At 34.7% G+C, this 19,201-nt stretch overlaps 1 protein-coding gene and 1 long non-coding RNA gene across 2 annotated transcripts; one reads left to right on the top strand and one right to left on the bottom strand.

Moving 5' to 3' along the window:
• Positions 1 to 3,843: 3,843 nt before the first annotated feature.
• On the bottom strand, positions 3,844 to 4,404 carry LOC146948986 (uncharacterized). The gene has a single exon (XM_085748461.1). It carries the CDS (start codon positions 4,402 to 4,404, stop codon positions 3,844 to 3,846), a length of 561 nt encoding a protein of 186 aa, XP_085604587.1.
• A 6,538-nt stretch (positions 4,405 to 10,942) lies between these two features.
• On the top strand, positions 10,943 to 13,325 carry LOC146948985 (uncharacterized). The gene is made up of 5 exons (XR_015027099.1): positions 10,943 to 11,248; positions 11,351 to 11,600; positions 11,808 to 11,851; positions 12,381 to 12,562; positions 13,074 to 13,325. It is a non-coding gene; the product is annotated as an uncharacterized LOC146948985 (long non-coding RNA).
• The last annotated feature ends 5,876 nt before the right edge of the window (positions 13,326 to 19,201 follow it).

Here is a 19,201-nt window from a genome sequence, read left to right as displayed (position 1 = left end):
TTCGATCAAAATTCACATGCAATATGCCAAGATTGATAAAAAAAAATGCAAGAAAATTAATAGCAATTTTTTTGGAATTTTTTGACAAAGCTTTGAAGCATGCAGAGGTGCAAAAAGTGGAAACAGTGTGTAAAATAGCAATAAAACTGCAAGAAAAACGAAAAACAGTATCCAGAGGCCCAAGCCCAGAGTCTGAGTTGGATCTAGATAATCCAACTGCTTTACAGTCGTCAGATTGATCCAGTTCCTCTCAAACCCTAGATCCGAGGGTTAAGGGCGCAGGGGAACATGATAAGGCGGTACATGCGCACACACTGGATTGAGTAGGGGTATATAAGCTTAACTCCTTCACAAAACCTCATTTATCAACCTTCTTTCTCTCTCTAAACGAACGGAACCTCTCTTTCTCACTCTAGGAACAGCTCATCGGAAGCAAAAGAGAAAGATGACCGGAGCAACTTCCGGTGCGGCGGTCGGCCGGAGCGCCGCCGTACCGGAATTCCTTTTTGCAAACCTTTTACATCAAAAGTTCCGTCTCTTCTCTCTCTTTATGAATCTGACGTCAAATTTTCGAAATCAAGCTTGCACGCTCCTAGATCTAGCGAATAAGACTCGACAATCTTTGAACAAACACAGGAGAGGGAGCAATCTGAGTTACCTCGAGGTAAGGTCGGAGAAGATGGAAGAATGAAACGGAAAACTTCAGATAACAAAAACTCCGATCTGCTATTGTTCCAGTGATGTATTTTCCGATCTGATTGCTCCTTCTTCTTTGCTACTGTTGCGATTTAGCTTCGGCAACAGTTATCGTTATGCTTGCAGTTATAATTCACGACCTTGGAAGTTGTTGTGATCTTCGAAAACGTAACAGATTTTGTGGTTGTTGATGAACCAGTGATGCTGTGATATGTTTGGATCGAGTTTTTTGTGTGATTGATGATGATTGTGATTTCTGGAATTTTATTGTTGTTGAAGATGAATATTCATGAAGATTCATGCGATATTCATCTTGTTCTTGAGCTTTTTTAGCTTTTGATCCGTGTTTGGGTGGAGAGAGAAAGGAAAATTTGTTTTTTGATTTGGCTGTGATGTGGCACTGAATGCATAGTGTATGTGATGACTGGGCCTTTTTATAGGCTGACACATGTATGAACCTGGACCAGTAAGATAATGACACGTGGCACTGGACTTGTAACTAACTCTTGTGGACCAATCTGCAATTAACTGAAATAAGAGGACTAAAATGCAAAAATGACAAAAGGACTAAAAACGTAATTAAAATAAAATTGGTAAAAAACGTAATTGAAAAATAACGTAAAGTGAAACGATTAAAAATGACAAAACGGACTAAAACGAACCTATTACTTAAATGAGGTACTTTAAAGTAACCTCTCTCTGACGAAATTTCGTGTGAAATGACCAAAACGCCCCTAGGGACTAAAACGACTTAAAATGATTCAGATTGCAATTTTAAAATGGTTTTTTGACATGGAATTAAAGCAAGAGTTTATACAAGCAAATTTAAAAGACTCAGAGACAAATTTTAGAAATTAAACAGGGTTTTAACATATGAAAAGACTAAAATTCCCCTAGGGGCTAAACTGACTCAAAAGGACTTCAAATGCAATTTTTGAAATGGATTTTGACATAGAATTGAAATAGAGACTTACTCAAACCAATTGAAAAGGCTCAAACAATTTTTAAAGGACTAAAATGAGTTTGAATGCAGGAAATGACTAAAATACCCTTTTTCATGAATTTTGCAAATAATATTGAAATAAAATGCAGAGAAAGATGCAATTGATCAGAGACATATCAAATGACTTAAAATGCAAGAAAGATGTTTTTGGATGACTTGAAATGCAAGAAAACATGGACAAATACACAATTGAAAAGATTTTTAAAGCTAAATTGAGAGATAAAGCAGAGTAAAATATCAGTGTAAACAATAGCAAATTGGCAATTCTTCAAGAATAATAGACATATATCAAAGATGAAAGAAAATTTTGAACAAGTATTTTTAGGTCCAAAATTAGGGTATAACAACCCAATCCAAGGCTCATTAACAATAGAAATATTAAAACCAGAACCAATCTTCCATCGTGCACCTTGTCGAACAACCACTTTGGCACTAAAGATACTACACCAGACAAAACTTGGGTTGTGCCCCAATTTAGCATCCAGGTAACTGCTATTCGGGTAATAACGAGCTTTGAAAATTCTTGAAACAAGGCTATCTGTATTCGTTTGAAGTTGCCATCCTTGTTTGCCAAGCATTGCTACATTAAAAGCCGCCAGGTCTTTGAAACCCATTCCTCCATGATTTTTGTGAACAGAAAGTTTTTCCCAGGATAACCAATGCAACCCTTTGTTACTTGTACCTCCATGACCCCACCAGAAAGCGTTCATCATCTTTTCAATTTCATCCAGTAGTGAGTTTGGTAACCTGAATATACTCATAACATATGATGGGATTGCTTGAAGGACTGATTTGATCATAACCTCTCTTCCTGCTTTGGACAGACACTTACTGCTCCAGCTACTTATTTTCTGCCACACCCTATCCTTGATGAAACCAAAAGTCGCCTTTAGAAAATTTCTAAGACAGCACGTACTCCTAAGATGTTGGTGATAGATTGTTGAAGCGGTTCTTGAACATTTCTACTTTAGAAAATTTCAGATTTAGGAAGGCTAATAGCTTGACCAGACGTTTCCTCATACTGATTAAGAATCTGCTTCATCACAATTGCCTGACTTTCCTCTGCTTGAAAGAACAAGAAACAATCATCAGCAAAAAGCAGATGGGATAAGCCTTGAAGAACCCCACTAGCTTCTGCATTTCTGATTAATGCCGATAAACCTTCAGCACAAAGAATAAATAAGTAAGGTGACAACGGGTCTCCTTGCCGTAACCCACGTCCTGGAATGATAGGTCCTACCATCTCTTTGTTCATAATGACAGAATAATCAACTGTTTCTACACACATCATAATCCAATGGATCCACTTTCCAGAAAACCCCATCTTGTACATAACATCTTTGAGGTAAGACCAATCAATTCTGTCATACGCTTTGCTGATATCTAATTTTAGTGCAACACTTTTCTCGTTGCCCTTCGTCTTTGTCTTCATATAATGGACCAGTTCAATAGCCACTAACGCATTATCCAGAATGGACCTACCAGGTACAAAAGCTGACTGTGAATCAGCAATAGATTTGTGTAAAATTTTCTTTAGCCGATTTGCCAAAACTTTAGACAACAACTTATAAAGAACATTACACAAAGCTATGGGTCTCCAGTCCTTCATAGTTTTTTTTATTATGTACCTTTTGGAATAAGAGCGATATTTGTTGAATTCAGGGTTGGAGGAAACTGACCTTCATTCATCCACTGACAGCACTCATGAAAGATATCATCACTACACACTGACCAGAAATGTTGATAAAAACCAGGATTAAAACCATCAGGTCCCAGACACTTGTCAGGCTGCATGGCAAACATTGCTTCTTTAAATTCTTCTCTGCAAAAGGGAGCTGTTAGTTGAGCATTGTCATCTTCATCAACCACCTGATTTAGCATATTGATCACTGGAGAGCGAACACTTTCATGTGCTTCAAACAACTCATCAAAGTAATTCTCCGCGATTGCTCGCATTCCTGAATCATCTGTAATACGGATTCCTTCATCAGATTCAAGAGAAAGAATTTTGTTGACTTTCTTTCTGGAGGTAGCTGCAGCATGAAAGAATTTTGTATTCAGATCTCCATCACGGTACCAATGAGTTTTGGCTCTCTGTCGCCAGTACATATCTTCTTGTACAAGGAGATGATTTAGTTTTTGCCTCAAATTTGGACTTCATCCTGGATTCCATTAGCACCACGATTTCTGCTAAGTTGTCTTCGACAATTTTCGATATCAACTTGGAGTTTATTGCAATGAGATTTGCTCCAATGTGTCAACTCTTCAGCACATGCCGACAGTTTATTGATAACATTGGTTCCTGCATTCCCCAACCAACTATTGCGAACAACATCATTTAGCCCATCTTCAATTCTCCAAGCATTTTCGAATTTGAAGGTTCTTTTACCACCATGTGAACGGGCCACCGGGATTTTATCCAACAAAATAGGGAAGTGATCAGAAGATGGAGCAACAAGACTTTCCAACTTAGCATTAGGAAACATCTGCATCCAAGAATTTGTTGCTAGAGCCCTATCCAATTTGTCTTCAACAGCACGAGGGGTACCCAGGGTTTTAAACCAGGTGAATGGATAACCCTCCATATGAACATCGACAAGGCCAGCATCTTGCACAGCTTGTCGAAATCCCCTAATGAGCCAATTAGGTCTAGTAGCCCTCCCTTTCTTCTCATCGGAATGAAGGATATCATTAAAGTCCCCCATCAAACACCAAGGTAAGGTAATTTGTCTAGCCAGACCACGAATAAAATTCCAAGAGTCTCTTCTTTTATTGACTTCTGGATATCCATAAAAACCTGTGAATATCCAAGTCCCACGACTTAAGATCATATTAAAAAGGGGTTAATTAAGTTTTTAGTCCCTGTAAATATTCACAGTTTTGTTTTTAGTCCCTACAAAATAAAATCACACTTTTTAGTCCATGTGACATTTTCCTTAAGCATTTTAGGGACCAAAACTGTTGATGGAAATTTTTGACAAGGACTAAAAGTGCTGATGGAAAAATTTATAAGGACTAAAAATGCTGATGGAAAATTTTATAGGGACTAAAAAATGTCATTTTATTTTGTAGGGACTAAAAACAAAACTGTGAATATTTATAGGGACTGAAAACTTAATTAACCCTATTAAAAACAAATGATAATATAATATTCTCTCTGCTCCAAATTGTATGTTGCTTTCGGAAAAAAAATTTGTCTCAAATTATATGTCGCTTTATAATACCAATGAAACATTAATGTTATTTTTTCTATTATATCCTTAACTATTTATTACTCTATTTTCTTTCAATTCTTTAATTTATCTTTCCATAGCATTTATTAAGGACAATTTTATAAAACAACTCATAATATCTCTTTCCCACACAAAATTAATTATATTTCTTAATATGTGTGAAATGTCCAAAACGACATACAATTTGGGACAGAGTAGTACATGAAAGGAAATATATACAACTAAGGAATCGTTTGTTATTGCTTTTTTTAAAATAGATTCTGGTAGTGTAATGCGTTTTTGTTATAATTTTTTTAACAAAGAAATTTTCAATGAAAGCTTCAAATGAAAAATCCGTTTGAATACTTTATCTTAAAATGTCATTCTAAGTATTTCATCATTTGATTATAATTTTTTTTGATACTAAAATTTTGAAAAAATCTCTAAAAGAAAGAAAGTTGTTTCAAATAGCTTTTCATAAAAATCATTTCTGAAAGATGTCATTTTGAAAAAATATATGATTTTTACTGTGTAAAATCTTGAACAATGAATATTTAAATTAGTGAATGTCAAAATCTCTTTTTTAACTTATATCAAATGTGTTTGAAATAACTTTTACTATTTTTGACTAAATTTCAAAAAAATCCATTTTTAAGAATACAAAGGAAAAACCATTTTTTTTAAATCTAAAACAAACGGGCCCTAAATGATATAGATAAATAGCGGCCATTACTCTTATTTGTTATATTTTTAATTATGATGTATGCTCCCACTGGTTCAGTTTTTTGCTTTAGTGGCTATTGAATACATTTTTTTTGCTTTAGTGGGCTATTGAATACATATATTACTATAAAATAAGGTATTGGATCTTTTAAAAATATTAATAGAAACTAACAAAATATATATTGTATTTATATATACGTTTAAGTTTTATTGTTTCATGTCCCTAAAGTTATTAATATTAGACACTTTAATCCTTTAAAAAATTTCTATTTTATTTTAGTCTATTTCATTATAAATAAAATGGTTCTTTAAGATATAACGTTAAGAGACATTGGTAACTAAAGTTATCAACGCTAGACACCGACACCATGAACTAAATTGTCTAATATTTGTAACTAAAAGCAACATTTAAAGCTTAAGGGACTAAATATGAAACGAAATTTTTTAAAGAGCTAAAACGTCCAACATTTATAACTTCTGTAATCAAAATAAAACGAAGAAAGACTTAAGGGACCAAAGGAATACCTTAAAATAACTTAAGGGTCAAAGAGTAATTTAAACTTCTTTTCTTATACAATATTTATAAGGGAAATGTTAACTTGTGCCCTTAAGGCACAAGTTTAGAAGCCAAATGTAGAAACTTATTTTTGAAGATTGTGCATTCAATGTCTTGAAAAGTTAAAAACTTATTTTTTCAATACAACACACATGTTTTAATTCTTTTTTTAGATCCTTAACTTGTGCCCTAAGGGCACAAGTTAACATGATAGTATGTCATTTTGTCCCTATTGATACCAAAGCTATAAAATTTATGGCATTGAGAAAGTCTTAGAGTTAGTATTTGAATAGAAGAAGAAAACTCATTTCGACTGACCATGGAACATGATTTGTCGAAGTTAGCGATATTTAATGGAATTCAGCTAAACTATTTTGTTGTCGAAGGCTTCATTTTCAACAAGTGACATATGTTATAAGACATCTGAAGAAGTCATTAAAAGTGTCGATTTGTTTCAAAACTGGATAAGATATAATAAATACTCCATCCGTCCCAATTTATAAGCAAAAAACACAATTTTACACTTATAATTTAAGGTATAATTTTTTGTATCATTCTTGGAATAAGTTTCATGGAAAGATGTAAAAACAATTATCATTGGTTAATTATTATAGAGAAAATAAAAAGGAGAACAAATTGAATGCAATTTGCATTTAATTTTACTTTGGAAAGATAATTTTTTTTGAAAAAACATAATAATAGCATAAAAGTTGATCTTTTTTGCTTATATTTTGGGACAAAGAAAATGAGATTTTGTTGCTTATAATTTGGGAGGAAGGGAGTATACAGTTAAGCAAAACTACGGTGGAAAAATGGACATTTTACTAGGCAAGTAATATATAAGATAAAAATAACCCAAATCGAAGTTGATAGAGTAATGCATGTGGCATTTCCCAATTTTCCTTTTATTCTGGGAGCATGGAATAGAGGACACTTCATTCTGTGACTTAGTTACGGAAGGTGTCATTTTTTTTTTGTCAATTTCCCAATTTCCCAATTGATCAGGTGTACTTGTACACTCGATGAATTTTTTTTTGTCTTCATAAAAAAATTTCATGTTAAAATTGGTTCCATAATATTCATTGAGAAATAATTTTGACATTAACATTTTTATTTCAATTACGGTATCGTTCGGTGATCGTACCTGATCAAAAGGTGACTACCGAAGCGGTGTTTGATGGCAGTTGTAGGCGGCTGCAAGCGATTGGAACAACATGGGTGTATACATGCAGGCACTCTGATGCACATGTCAGTATTGAGAATAAGGATGGAGTTAGGAGAGATGAAAGAGTCTATCTAACCTTGAGGAGTGTTGAGAATCCCCTTTTTAAAGTATGGAGACGCATGAACCGTTATATGACACACATAGGGCTCGGGGGTTACAGATTCGTGGGAAACAACTAATCAAGACTTTAAGGTGAAAATCCAAGTTCCACTTGTTGTAAAATTAGGCACAAGATTATCTCTATAAATAATAATCAATATATAAATATAAAACTCGATTAAACATAAACAAAATAGAGATCAATAAACTTATCTTTTTTGAGATTGTGTTGAATTGACCACTGACATAACCCATATCCATCATCATCTCTACTCATCAATTCAATAAGAGAACTACAAAATGAACAAACGGTGAAAATAGTCTGAGACGTGCTGATCGCACTGTCCTTAAGGATTTTCCGCGTAATTATACGCTAATCCCCCAGGATTTAACAGACCCTTCCCGGTGAGAACCGAGGATACAGAATTGACAAGATATAATCAGGCGGATGAAACCCAAAAAACTCAACAGTTGGGAGGAGAAAATTATTTTAAGAAAGTTGAAAGGATAGGTGTGTGAACACGTACTATAGCATGGCCACTAATTTCATATTAATATGCACAAGCTAGTAACGGTTTTCTTTAGGAAAAAAAAAAAAAAATAAGGCATGACCAAGCAAAAGAATGTGTGTTATTTAAGGTGTGGGTAATGGCTTGTTCTTTATAATGAGCAAGTAATACAAAATAACACTGCTTACATAAATTGAATATTACTTTGACCAAGCAAGATTATTGCCACATTTAAGAGATATAAAGGAAACTGCCGTTACAAAAATTTGGAATTAAAACCATGTCTACAAAACCAAGTCAAATACAATAATTATGATAATAATTTTTAATTAAAATATTTTTTTTATATTTCTCAATTAAAAATATGGGACACAAAATATTTAAAACTTTTGAAATATACTCAAAATTTACAACACCACTTACAAACATTAATAGTCAATTTGTTGGAAGGAAACCTCTCAACTCTTCCTTAATGTCCAAGAGCACATAATGACAATTCAGAAAGTGGTTGAATAGTTCCACCATCACAAGTAGAAGGCAGCTTAATTAGTATTTGATTTCTACTTGGTAGTATGTCTTCAAAATTTTAGAGGAATATTCATGTCGTTCTTTCCAAACCAGAATGGTGTTAGTCCTCATATAAGGCAATGCCTTTGAATTATGGGTTATACCATGCTTTTTCTTTGAACTATGGACACTTCTGATTATATACAATCAATTTATTTTATCAAATTATTATCGGCATCTATGTCAATGCTTCAAGTTAACTACAATCTTTATTCTAGCAATTGAGAAAAATAAGACGTTATAAGCTTGGCAGCCACGGTTGTGAATTATGATATAGGGAGCTAATAAGAAAATACACTTCGATACCTTGGAATCCAAGTTTAATATAGCAGAATAGAATAATTTGTTTTGTTGATTTCATGCAAACGACTCTATTCAGAAAGAATTCTATACCATAGTCACATAATTCGCCAACTTGCTAGCGAACCGCGAATTGGTTCGTGCGAACCGGTTCGCGGTACTTTTGCGAACCGGTTCGTCTGAATTCCCTGTAGAATTCGCAGCAGACAGCGTACCAGATAAATGAAAGAGCGAACCAAAAAAAGATGTTGCAATTTCCGTCTTTCCAGTATCAAATTTCAACATGAAGACTTGAGAAAGATACTGAAGACGTAATTTATGGTTGAATGAAAGATTCAGGAAGAAAAAACAAGGAGTTAATCAAAAACATGCATGATAGAGGAAGAAAGGAGTGTGCTGTCTCTTGATGAAGATGATTACTTTTGTTGGAGACGAAAGGTTAAGCAGCAAGAGACTTCAATTTATTTTTGAAAGAAGAAAATCATTTATTTGGTAGTGGATTTAAGCTTTACTTTTTCTCTCGATGAAGGAGAGAATGAATTTAGTATTAAAAATATTATTTACCCGATTCATAGGGAGCTGAAACAAACAATAAATATATTGTTTTGGGAAAAGCTATTAAAAATAGTACATTAATTGTTTTGTGAAAAATCAAGGGGAATTGCTACATTTATGATTTTCAACTACCATCGTATTTGACACATCCAGCTACAATATTCCCTTAAAAAAATATTATATTATTTGCCTCATAAAATATATATAATGATAATAATATTTTTAAAATTTTATATAGTTATTAATATTCTACCTTTGATAGCTTACACTATAATTGATAGTATTAGTACTACGAACCGACGCGTACCGAAGCTGCATACCCCCGTACGTACCGAATTCTTCTTATAGTGCGTACCGCGAACCCGTACCCGTACCGCGAACCGAAGAGAACCGCGAATTATGTGACTATGTTCTATACAAAACTAATCTTACATTATGATATTTATTGCAGTCTTGCAGTCATAGACCAAACATTCAACACTGTCACACTTTACACAACCAAAACTATTAGACTATGTAAATACACGGCCAAAATGTGTCTGAGACATTTACATGGAAGAGTGAATAAATTTTCTATATACCAAATTGTACATCAAAGAATGCTTAAAGAATGAATTATATCAACCAACTCAGTTAAGAACTTATAGACCTTGACTTCCAGTCAAAAGATCAATATTAGACAATTTCGACACAATCCTTGCGAAGCATTAGTAGAAAGTCTGATAGTAGTGAGTGTCCAATGCTGCTCAAAATGACAACACTTGCATGTATGACACCCCTTTGCTGTTAGAGTGAACATTCATTTGCTTCAAAATCTCAAACGTCAAAAACTTGACGATTCTTCTACTGATATTCTTGTTGTCTTGACAGTTTTGCCTCATCTGACTAAGCAAATCAAGAGGTATACTCAGTCTGGTTGCCCTGTTCCTTGAAAGTTGTACAGCCTTTGTCGAATGAAATCACATTAGTCAAGAAACAACGGGACCTCGTTAGTCACATTCAAGGTCTGGTTGCATCATGCTTTTTGATGTCTCTGTGTCTGCAATTGTGAAGGTCGCACTGCATCCGTGTTTTAACATTTTGTCGTATTATATTCATGGCTAAGATCGAAAACCAATGCAAATGGGAGAAAAGTTATTAACCAAAAATGGCTAAGATTGAAGAGGTGGACCCTATGAGTAATGTTATCATCAGTTGCGGCAAGAGAAGCCGATTCGGGGTATAAACACACTATCATGCCACTACAATCTTCAGGGATTGTTGGAATCTTCAGGGAGAACTAGGGCTGGACAAGGACCCGTGACCCGGCCCAACCCGAAAAAACCCGGGAAAAAAACCCGAGCTGAGTGGGTTTAAGCGGGTCTGCGGGTCAAACGGGTCAAAAATACGGGTACACAAGGGTATAAAGGGGCAGAGTAGGGTTAATGAGCTTCACCCGCGGGTACCCGAACCCGCCCGTATTAGATAATTAAAAACGACGTCGTTTTATTACCTACCATAGAGGGGAAACTCATTAACCCTTATCTCACTCACTCATTCCTCATTTCTTCCAAAATTTTCTCTCACTAGCCTCAAACTCTTTCACCTTCCTCCACAAACCCTAGCAGCCGCCGCTGCTTCTCACCACCACTACCTCACCGTCACCTTCCTCCACAAACCTTAGCAGCCGCCGCTGCTTCTCACCACCACTACCTCACCACTTTCCAACTTGATTCCCTTTGTTTTATGCCTTTCTCAGTCAAGACAACACGAAAATTCATCCTCTTCCTCCTTCTTCTCAGTCGCGTGTTCTATCTATCAAAGGTAAGGCAACATAGTAATTTTTTTTTCATTTTCAGCTTACTGTTGTGGATTTCTTACTAACATAATTATTATTTTTTTGTTTATTTTCTCTGTTTGGCTTAGGAAACTTATACATCTCTGCAAATTATTTCAGATCTGAGAGGTAATCTTCCTTCTTGACATATTTTCTCTTAAAGTTAACCATTTACAGAAAAAAATAGTGTTAGTCTTACTTCCATTCAGTTTTATTCGATTCATTATCTATAAGTTTTTTCCCTTTACAACAAACTTTCACTTTGTGCTTTTCTAACTATTGTTTTCTTTGATTTTATTTGTTTATGTACTGCATCTATGAGAACTCCAGCTTGTCAAAGTAAGTAATTTTTGTTGATTTAATATTAGCTTCAGTTTTGTTACTTGTCTTTTTATACATTTATGCCAAAATTTTAAATTATTCATTTTTTTGGAGTCTTTAATATTAGGCTTTTCTAGATCTGAACTTTATTCAATGTGTGGGTTTGTATTTGAATTTGTTACTAACATGACAATTTTTGTTATTTGTTTTTTCTCTTTTTATCAGCTTTGGAAACTTCTATCTTTGTGCAAATTTTCCAGCTTCAAGAGGTAATATTGGATCTTAATATATTAAGTTTACTCAATTCCATTTTCTCTCAGTTTTTGTCCTTACTAATCTTTTTAGTTATTGGTTTGATGCATATTTTATTGAGTTGATGCTTATGTTTGTTGAATTTATCCATGTTTTTTATGCATATTTTGTTGAGTTTATCCATGTTTTTGATGCACATAGCTTCTGACTTGTTAATACTTATGTTTGTTGAGTTTTTATCCATGTCTTTGATGCATATTTTGTTGAGTTTATCCATGTTTTTGATGCACATAGCTTCTGACTTGTTAATACTTATGTTTGTTGAGTTTTTATCCATGTCTTTGATGCATATTTTGTTGAGTTTATCCATGTTTTTGATGCACATAGCTTCTGACTTTATGTTTGTTGAGTTTTTATCCATGTCTTTGATGCATACTTTGTTGAGTTTATGCATATTTTGTTGATGCTTATACTTCTTCCTTTGAATTCATTGTTTATTTGTTTAGTTCTTATCCTAATGGTCTGTTATTTATTTTGTTTTTATAGACACATGGAAAGTGGTACCACTAGTGTGAATCATTTTCCTCAAATTCCAATTCAAGTTGCTAGAATACAAGAAGTTGAGGCTGCTGAGTTAGTACATAGCCAAGGACCTGAACATGCTGAGTTAGTGAAAATCTAAAGAAGAAAAAAGATGCTAGACATCCTTCAACATATGAAAGATAAAGGTAGTTTTTTTTAACTCTTTTAGAGTAATATTGATTTAGTATTTTTGTTGTAACTTTGTATTTGATTTATTCTATGTTTACTCTCTGTTTTCATAGTTGTCTTTGATTTTATATGTTGGTTTTGGCCAATTTATGCCAAAATTAAAAGAAAGAGTTGTAACCAACTAATAAATTGCTTTCTTCAATAGTTGCATACTCTCACTTCATCAGTTCATTGTTTTGGAATGTTTGACTCACTGAAGCTGTTACAATGTTACTTCTTTGACATTTCCTCTCAATAAAATGATGCTTGATGCTGCTATTCGTATCTGTCTTAATTTTAGTGTAGTATCATAAATCAATTAGCACATATTATGTTATGCCAAGCCTGTAAAATTTGGTACGCTGCTGAATCAGTTGGCTTGTGATTCTTAAAAGCTATCCTGCATATACACATAATTTATGCAATTTTGAAGAAAACGAACCTTGATTTATTAGTTACTGATGTATATTTTCTGTATTTTTTTCACAGGTTAACAATATTACTGTGATAATGTATCTTGATCTATTGTGGATCAAGATATATAAAGGAGTTATTATTATCTATCCAGATCCAGTTTCACTGTTATTATTTTCATGAGTACTGTATTAATTTTTTTTATTAGGAATATGTAAATTTTTAAAGTTATTTTTATTGGTTTTGTAAGTTAAATTTAATTTTAATCATATGACAGCTAAGGGACATCAAATGGGAAAATGGGACATCATCATCCCCATTTAACAAGATTTTTAAAGGATTTTTTTTTTACATATTTATGACAACATAATCCAAGTTAAATAAACATAAAAAATGGCTCAGTACAAGAGAAAATGAAACACTATAAAATTTAATGGGCAGAAATTTCTAAATGGGCCATTAAAATTAACAAAAAAAAAATGGTCAATTACCGTGAAATAAAAAAAAATCGTAGCAAAATTCATTGGGCCAGAAATGGTTGAATGGCCTAGTAATTGGTCCAACCCGTTTGAACCCAACTGTTTAACCCGCAACCCGATTCACCCGAACCCGTCCAACCCGAGTCCAATTTTTGGGCAGAAAAGGGTATGTACTCAACACCCGCGGGTTCATCTGGGTGGGGGGTTTGCACCCGAACCCGCCCGAACCCGCCCGATGTCCACCCCTAGGGAGAACAATGTTGACAAGAAAGAAAGTGCAAATTGACATACACTCTTCAAAATAATAAGATAAGAAGTCCCACATCGGCTGTTTTGTGAAACTGAGCAAATAAACTTATTTATAAAACCAATGTGTGATGGAAAGGTCGGTCAAGTCACAATGAATTGAAAACACTTTACGGAATCATGACATTGTTCTCATTCATGTAAAAGTTCAAATTTTTCTTCCTAACATTGTTTATTTTCCGAAGGCCAATTTCGGTTTTTCTACACAATTCTTTGTCTTTGTGTCCAACAACCGAAATGGTTTTGAAATAATCAACATTGTTGCTATGCAAATCAAAATTATTTGTCATACCTAGTGAAATAATTTTTGGATTAGAGTTTTTTCTTGTGAAATACTTTTGGGATGAGAGTTTTTTCTCTCTTTCATAATTTTTTGTTTTCCGTTTTGGTGTTTTAAAAAAAGAAATGGATTAGAGTTTTTTCTTGTGAAATACTTTTGGGATGAGAGTTTTTTCTCTCTTTCATAATGTTAATGAGCACCACGGACTTGAAAATTGAAATATTTAATTTTTTTATAGAATAATTTTATATTTCTTAGTACTCTCTCCGTTCCTTAATGTAACCCTCTTTTGCTTTTTTCACATTTTTTAAGAAAAGTTGTCAGTGTAATTAATGTGTATGTTTTGTGTATTAGGGACAAAAATAAAGTCAAATGACTGTTTAAATATAGGGACGGAGGGTGTATAACATACTTAGAAGTGTCTCGGGACACTCGTGAACATGACCACCGGAAAGAAATTTGCAAATTTGTTCACTTTATTTTTAATTAATAACACAATTTTGGCTCTCTATTTCTTCAAACATCAATTTGGAAGACATGTCAATATGCTTGAGTGGAACTCATGTCACAATTTGTTCTTTTTAAATTAAACAACATCATTTTCTATAACATTTTTTATTTTACCATTTAATAAATGGGGTTTCTACAATTCACCCACATATTAAAGTGTATTGGTGCACTTCCACCTTAATTCAATAAGTTAAAAATCATTTTTTATGAACTATTTGTTGACTTTTATCTTTAAGAAATATCATTTCATAAGAAAAAACATCCTTTCATTGTTTGCAACAATCATACCAAATTTTTTACATTTTATCCAAAAAAATAATAATCAATATTCACTACAATCTTGTAAAATTAATAAAAAAATTAATTTTTATTTAGCCAACATTTTTGATAAATAAGATATAATTGTAAATGATAGAAAAAAATATCAACAAAACTTTTTTTTAACTACAATCTTGTATTGAATAAATTGTGCTTCATCAGTTCACGATACAAGCATACCTTTTTTTTTTTTTTTTTGACAATACTCTTGTTTACGGGTATTTTTATCTATGTAAGGTCATCTATATTAAAAACATAAATAAATATTTGATTAGTAAGATTGCAGGAGTTTGAAAAAGTTAATACTTAATAGATAGATTCACAGATGCATGTAGTTTTTGAAAATATTTATGAATTAGAATCAAGTTTTGAGGGTGGAACGTAAATGACTTAGAAATAATTTTGCTAAAAAGTAAACTTGCTAAAAAAAGTTAAAAACAGAAACTTAAAATAAGGGTTAATTATGTTTCTAGTCCCTATATAATAGCGGCCTTGTAAGTTTAGTCCCTACTTAATTTTAATAGCATTTTCACTTACAAGGTCGCTATTTTATAGGGACTAGAAATTGGTTGAATAAAAATTTGAATGACCAATCGATTTAAAATTAAAATGAATTGAATAGAAAAATCTGACGATTTGAATTAAAAGACTGAAAAAGTAAATTGACAAGAAATTGTAAAGGCTGGAACGTAAATGACTCAAAAGTGATTGTGGAATGTAAATGACTTAGAAATAATTTTGCTAAAAAGTAAACTTGCTAAAAAAAGTTAAAAACAGAAACTTAAAATAATAGTTTAAATACGATGGAAGGTATATTTGATGTTAATAAAGGTTGAGTTTTTTTTTTGACAAAGGTTGAGTTTGTTTTTGGTTAGGAGTAGGTTTAAAAAATTAAGTATAAGATTCTTTATCCTCAAGTGAGAACTGTTATTTATAGTTGAAGTAAATTAGATAATTGTTACTTCAACGATGGGCTACGATCGAAGTAGTCATCTTGTTGAACTCAGTTAAGCAATATTTGTCTTTGAATCGACACATATTTTTGTTTTTTGCCAGCCGATATTTGTTGAGTCGATGTTTAATTGATCCACGACATTCAAAGGAGTTACGTTAATCCAATCGGATATGTATACATAGGCATAGATAAATTTGATAAAGTCAATTATCCAATAAGATATATTTGATTCATTTTCTTCCAGTTTGGTTCGAACTTGAATCGATCGAATAAAACCCAAAATGGTTTGGTTCAAGTAATTGGTTTATAATCTTAAATCCGACAATCTAGTTCATTGAAAGAAATTGTGCATTTGTTATTTTTTTATGAAGTGTAAAACTTGTATGTGTTGAATTTGAAAATGTTATTTTAAAATATGAAACTTAATATAAATATTAGGGTTAATAGGTCTTTACCCCCTGTAATATAGGTCATTTTCGGTTTTCCCCCCTGCAAATATTTTTTTTTGATTTACCCCCTCGTAAAAAAAAATTGTTTTGATTTACACCCCTTGTAGGCCAAACAAAAATCAATTTTATTTTATTTTTCAAGAAGAGGGTGATCTTGGCAACTTTAATTATAAACTTTCTTAACAAGTAATCGAGAGACTAGTTAGCATTACCCAACTTATAATTATTTATAAAGGGTTAAATATATTTTAATATTCACGAACTTAACGGAACAGAATGAGAGAGAGCGACAGTGAGCTTGAGAGAGAGGGCCGCCTGCGGTTTCGCCGTGAGCAGGCCTACCGGCGCTCCTTATCGCCGGCTGTGAGATCACATAGGGGGGAAGGGGTCCAGGCTGGGTGCCACCAAATGGGGGGGATGGGGTGATTGGCTTGTTGTGAGTCCAAGGAGGCGGAAAGCGCGGCGACAGACGGATCGAAGAGAAGAATGGCAGAGGGAGGACAATCGATTTAGAGAGGAGAAGTTTGCTAGCAAACGACAGACTAGGGTTAAGGATTCACGTGAGGTTTTCGGCGGAAGCGAGACGGATTATTATTATGATAGGGTTGCTGATCGGTACATTAAGGAATCAGACAGGAATTGGGTTCACCGTCATAATAGGAGACGTGGGGGGGGGGGGGGGGGGCTTAGAAGGCGCGACTTAGCAGCTGCTACACATGGAGGGAAGCAGATTATTGTTGACAGAGGTGCACCGGCTCCGGCTGCGTTTGGAAGGAGAAGAATTGCAGAGGGCAGCGGAGCAACTGCTGCTGTTAGCGCTGTTGAAAACAGAAGTGCAGATGTCAAAGGTGTACCTGCTGTATGCGATCGGGAAACAGTTAACAACGGTGAAGGAAATGCTTCTCAACCTCGTAGGTTTGTAACTTTCTATTTTACTAATTTTCCGCCGTACTTATCGAATTTTTATTTACGGAAAGGTTTAGAGGTCTGTGGTATGTTAGAAGAAGTGGTAGTTCCGGCTAGGCGTAATGCGGATGGCGAAGTTTATGGTTTCTTGAGATATTCGAACGTTCGTGATGTTTGTAAACTGCTGAAAGCTGTTAATTCTATTTGTTTTGGAAATTTTAATATAATAGCTAAGGTTGCTAGGTTTGATAAGGCGGCGGCGAGAGAGGTTGAGAAGGGTCGCGTAGGTGGAGAAGGCGTAATTGAGGTGTCGAATGAGAAGGTGAAAGTCGGTGACGGTGGTATTAAGAGCGTTGGGGAGGGAAATGTGAGAGTGATAAGTGGGGCTAAGGTAGCGTCCGAGGGAGGGAAGGCTGTCACGATGGGGAGTGTGAAGGGTGGTGTTAAAGGTGATGGTAACGGAGTGATTAGCAAGATAGCGGTTAAAGAGAGAGAAGGAACGATGGTGAAGGCAACGAACACGGTGGAGCCGGTGGAGGGTGTTAGGGTAGGTGACGTGTTGGTAAGAGTGTAAAAGAGAAAGCCTCAACATAAGGAGATTGTTAGTGGTAAGAAAGGTACTTTTAATAGAGCCTGCGGTTATATTACTGACTATAGGGGGCAGCCTTCAATCCAAAAATTGGTCCGTAAGTATAAGTCTCGCGAGGAGGACATTGAGTGGGCTTCTAAAGGGGTAGTGGCTACGGTGGTTAACGGTGAGTCTATACCAGATGTTCAGAATAGAATTGCGGACGCAGGTTTTTCGGACATTGAGATAATGCCAATGGGAGCGGATATGGTGTTGATACGTAGTTCGTTTGATGTTCATGTTCACACAATTATTAAGGATGCTAAGGAATTCTTTGAACATTTTTTCACGAATGTGGAGCGATGGGAGAAGAAGATTTGGCCATTTCAGCAGGGAGCATGGTTGAGGATTTATGGAGTCCCGATACACGCGTGGAATGAAAGTTTTTTTAAATTGTGTATTCTTGATTGCGGACGGTTTCTTCGCTTGGATGCTTGCTCGGTGGAGAAAGAAAGATTTGATTACGCTCGAGTTCTGGTAGCCACATCTTCGTATGAGATATTTAATTGTAATGTGGAGGTTATGATCGATGGGGAATTGGTAACGGTGAAGATTATTGAGGAGTGGGGTTTTAATATCGGCGATGATGCTTATCTTTTTGAAGAAGAGGATGATGTCAAAGAAGCACAGTCCGAGCAGGAAGATGTACATGTGAATCACGATATTGATGCAAATGCGGACAATGTGGTAGAAAAGTTAGTTAATGACTTGGTAGGTATTGAAGGGCAGGTTAAACTCAGGGAAGAGGTGGAGCTTTTGGAAGGCTCAGATTCGGATTTTGATGTTTCCAAAGGTAGTCGGCCTAAGCAAAATATTGGAGGCGAGGTTACTTTGGTTAGTAAGAATCAACCGATTCTTTCTGAGCCAGTGGCTTCACAACCGACTGTGTGCGCTTCATCGAACAATGCTATTGATACCCAGAGTTTTGAGGTGTGTAGTGATAACCATTTGGCGGTAAATCCGATGGTTGGTGATGGACAGGTGCTGGATCAGAGCGGTGGTAGTGAATTGGCTTTAAAGAGGTGTCAAAGACGATCAAGGATGTTGTCTTGTCCTCCCCGAGCAGCTCGCTCAGTGGTGTCTGGGCCATGGAGCTTGGACTGGTTATGTGATCAACATCACAGTGAAGCAGGGGTCGTATCTTCATCTCAGAAATGTTATAGAAAGGGGGTAAGGCCGAAGGGAAGAGATACTCAGGTAGAAGGTACTTCTCATAAACGCAAGAAAGTGAATGGGGTGTTGAGGCATTCAGTGCATAGTTTGAAAAAAGTGGCAAGGCTTCCTAGTAAAGATCGTACAGCGGTTATGCATATATTAAAGAAAAGTGTGCGTAAGTATCAAGGATCTTCTAAATTGAAAAAATCGATGACGA

Source organism: Medicago sativa, chromosome 2 (genome assembly GCF_051527215.1).
Source record: "Medicago sativa cultivar Bolivia chromosome 2, Bolivia_mono, whole genome shotgun sequence".
NCBI classification, from domain to species: domain Eukaryota; kingdom Viridiplantae; phylum Streptophyta; class Magnoliopsida; order Fabales; family Fabaceae; genus Medicago; species Medicago sativa.
Note: the sequence above shows the minus strand (reverse complement) of the source record. Positions and strands in the feature narration are given on the sequence as shown.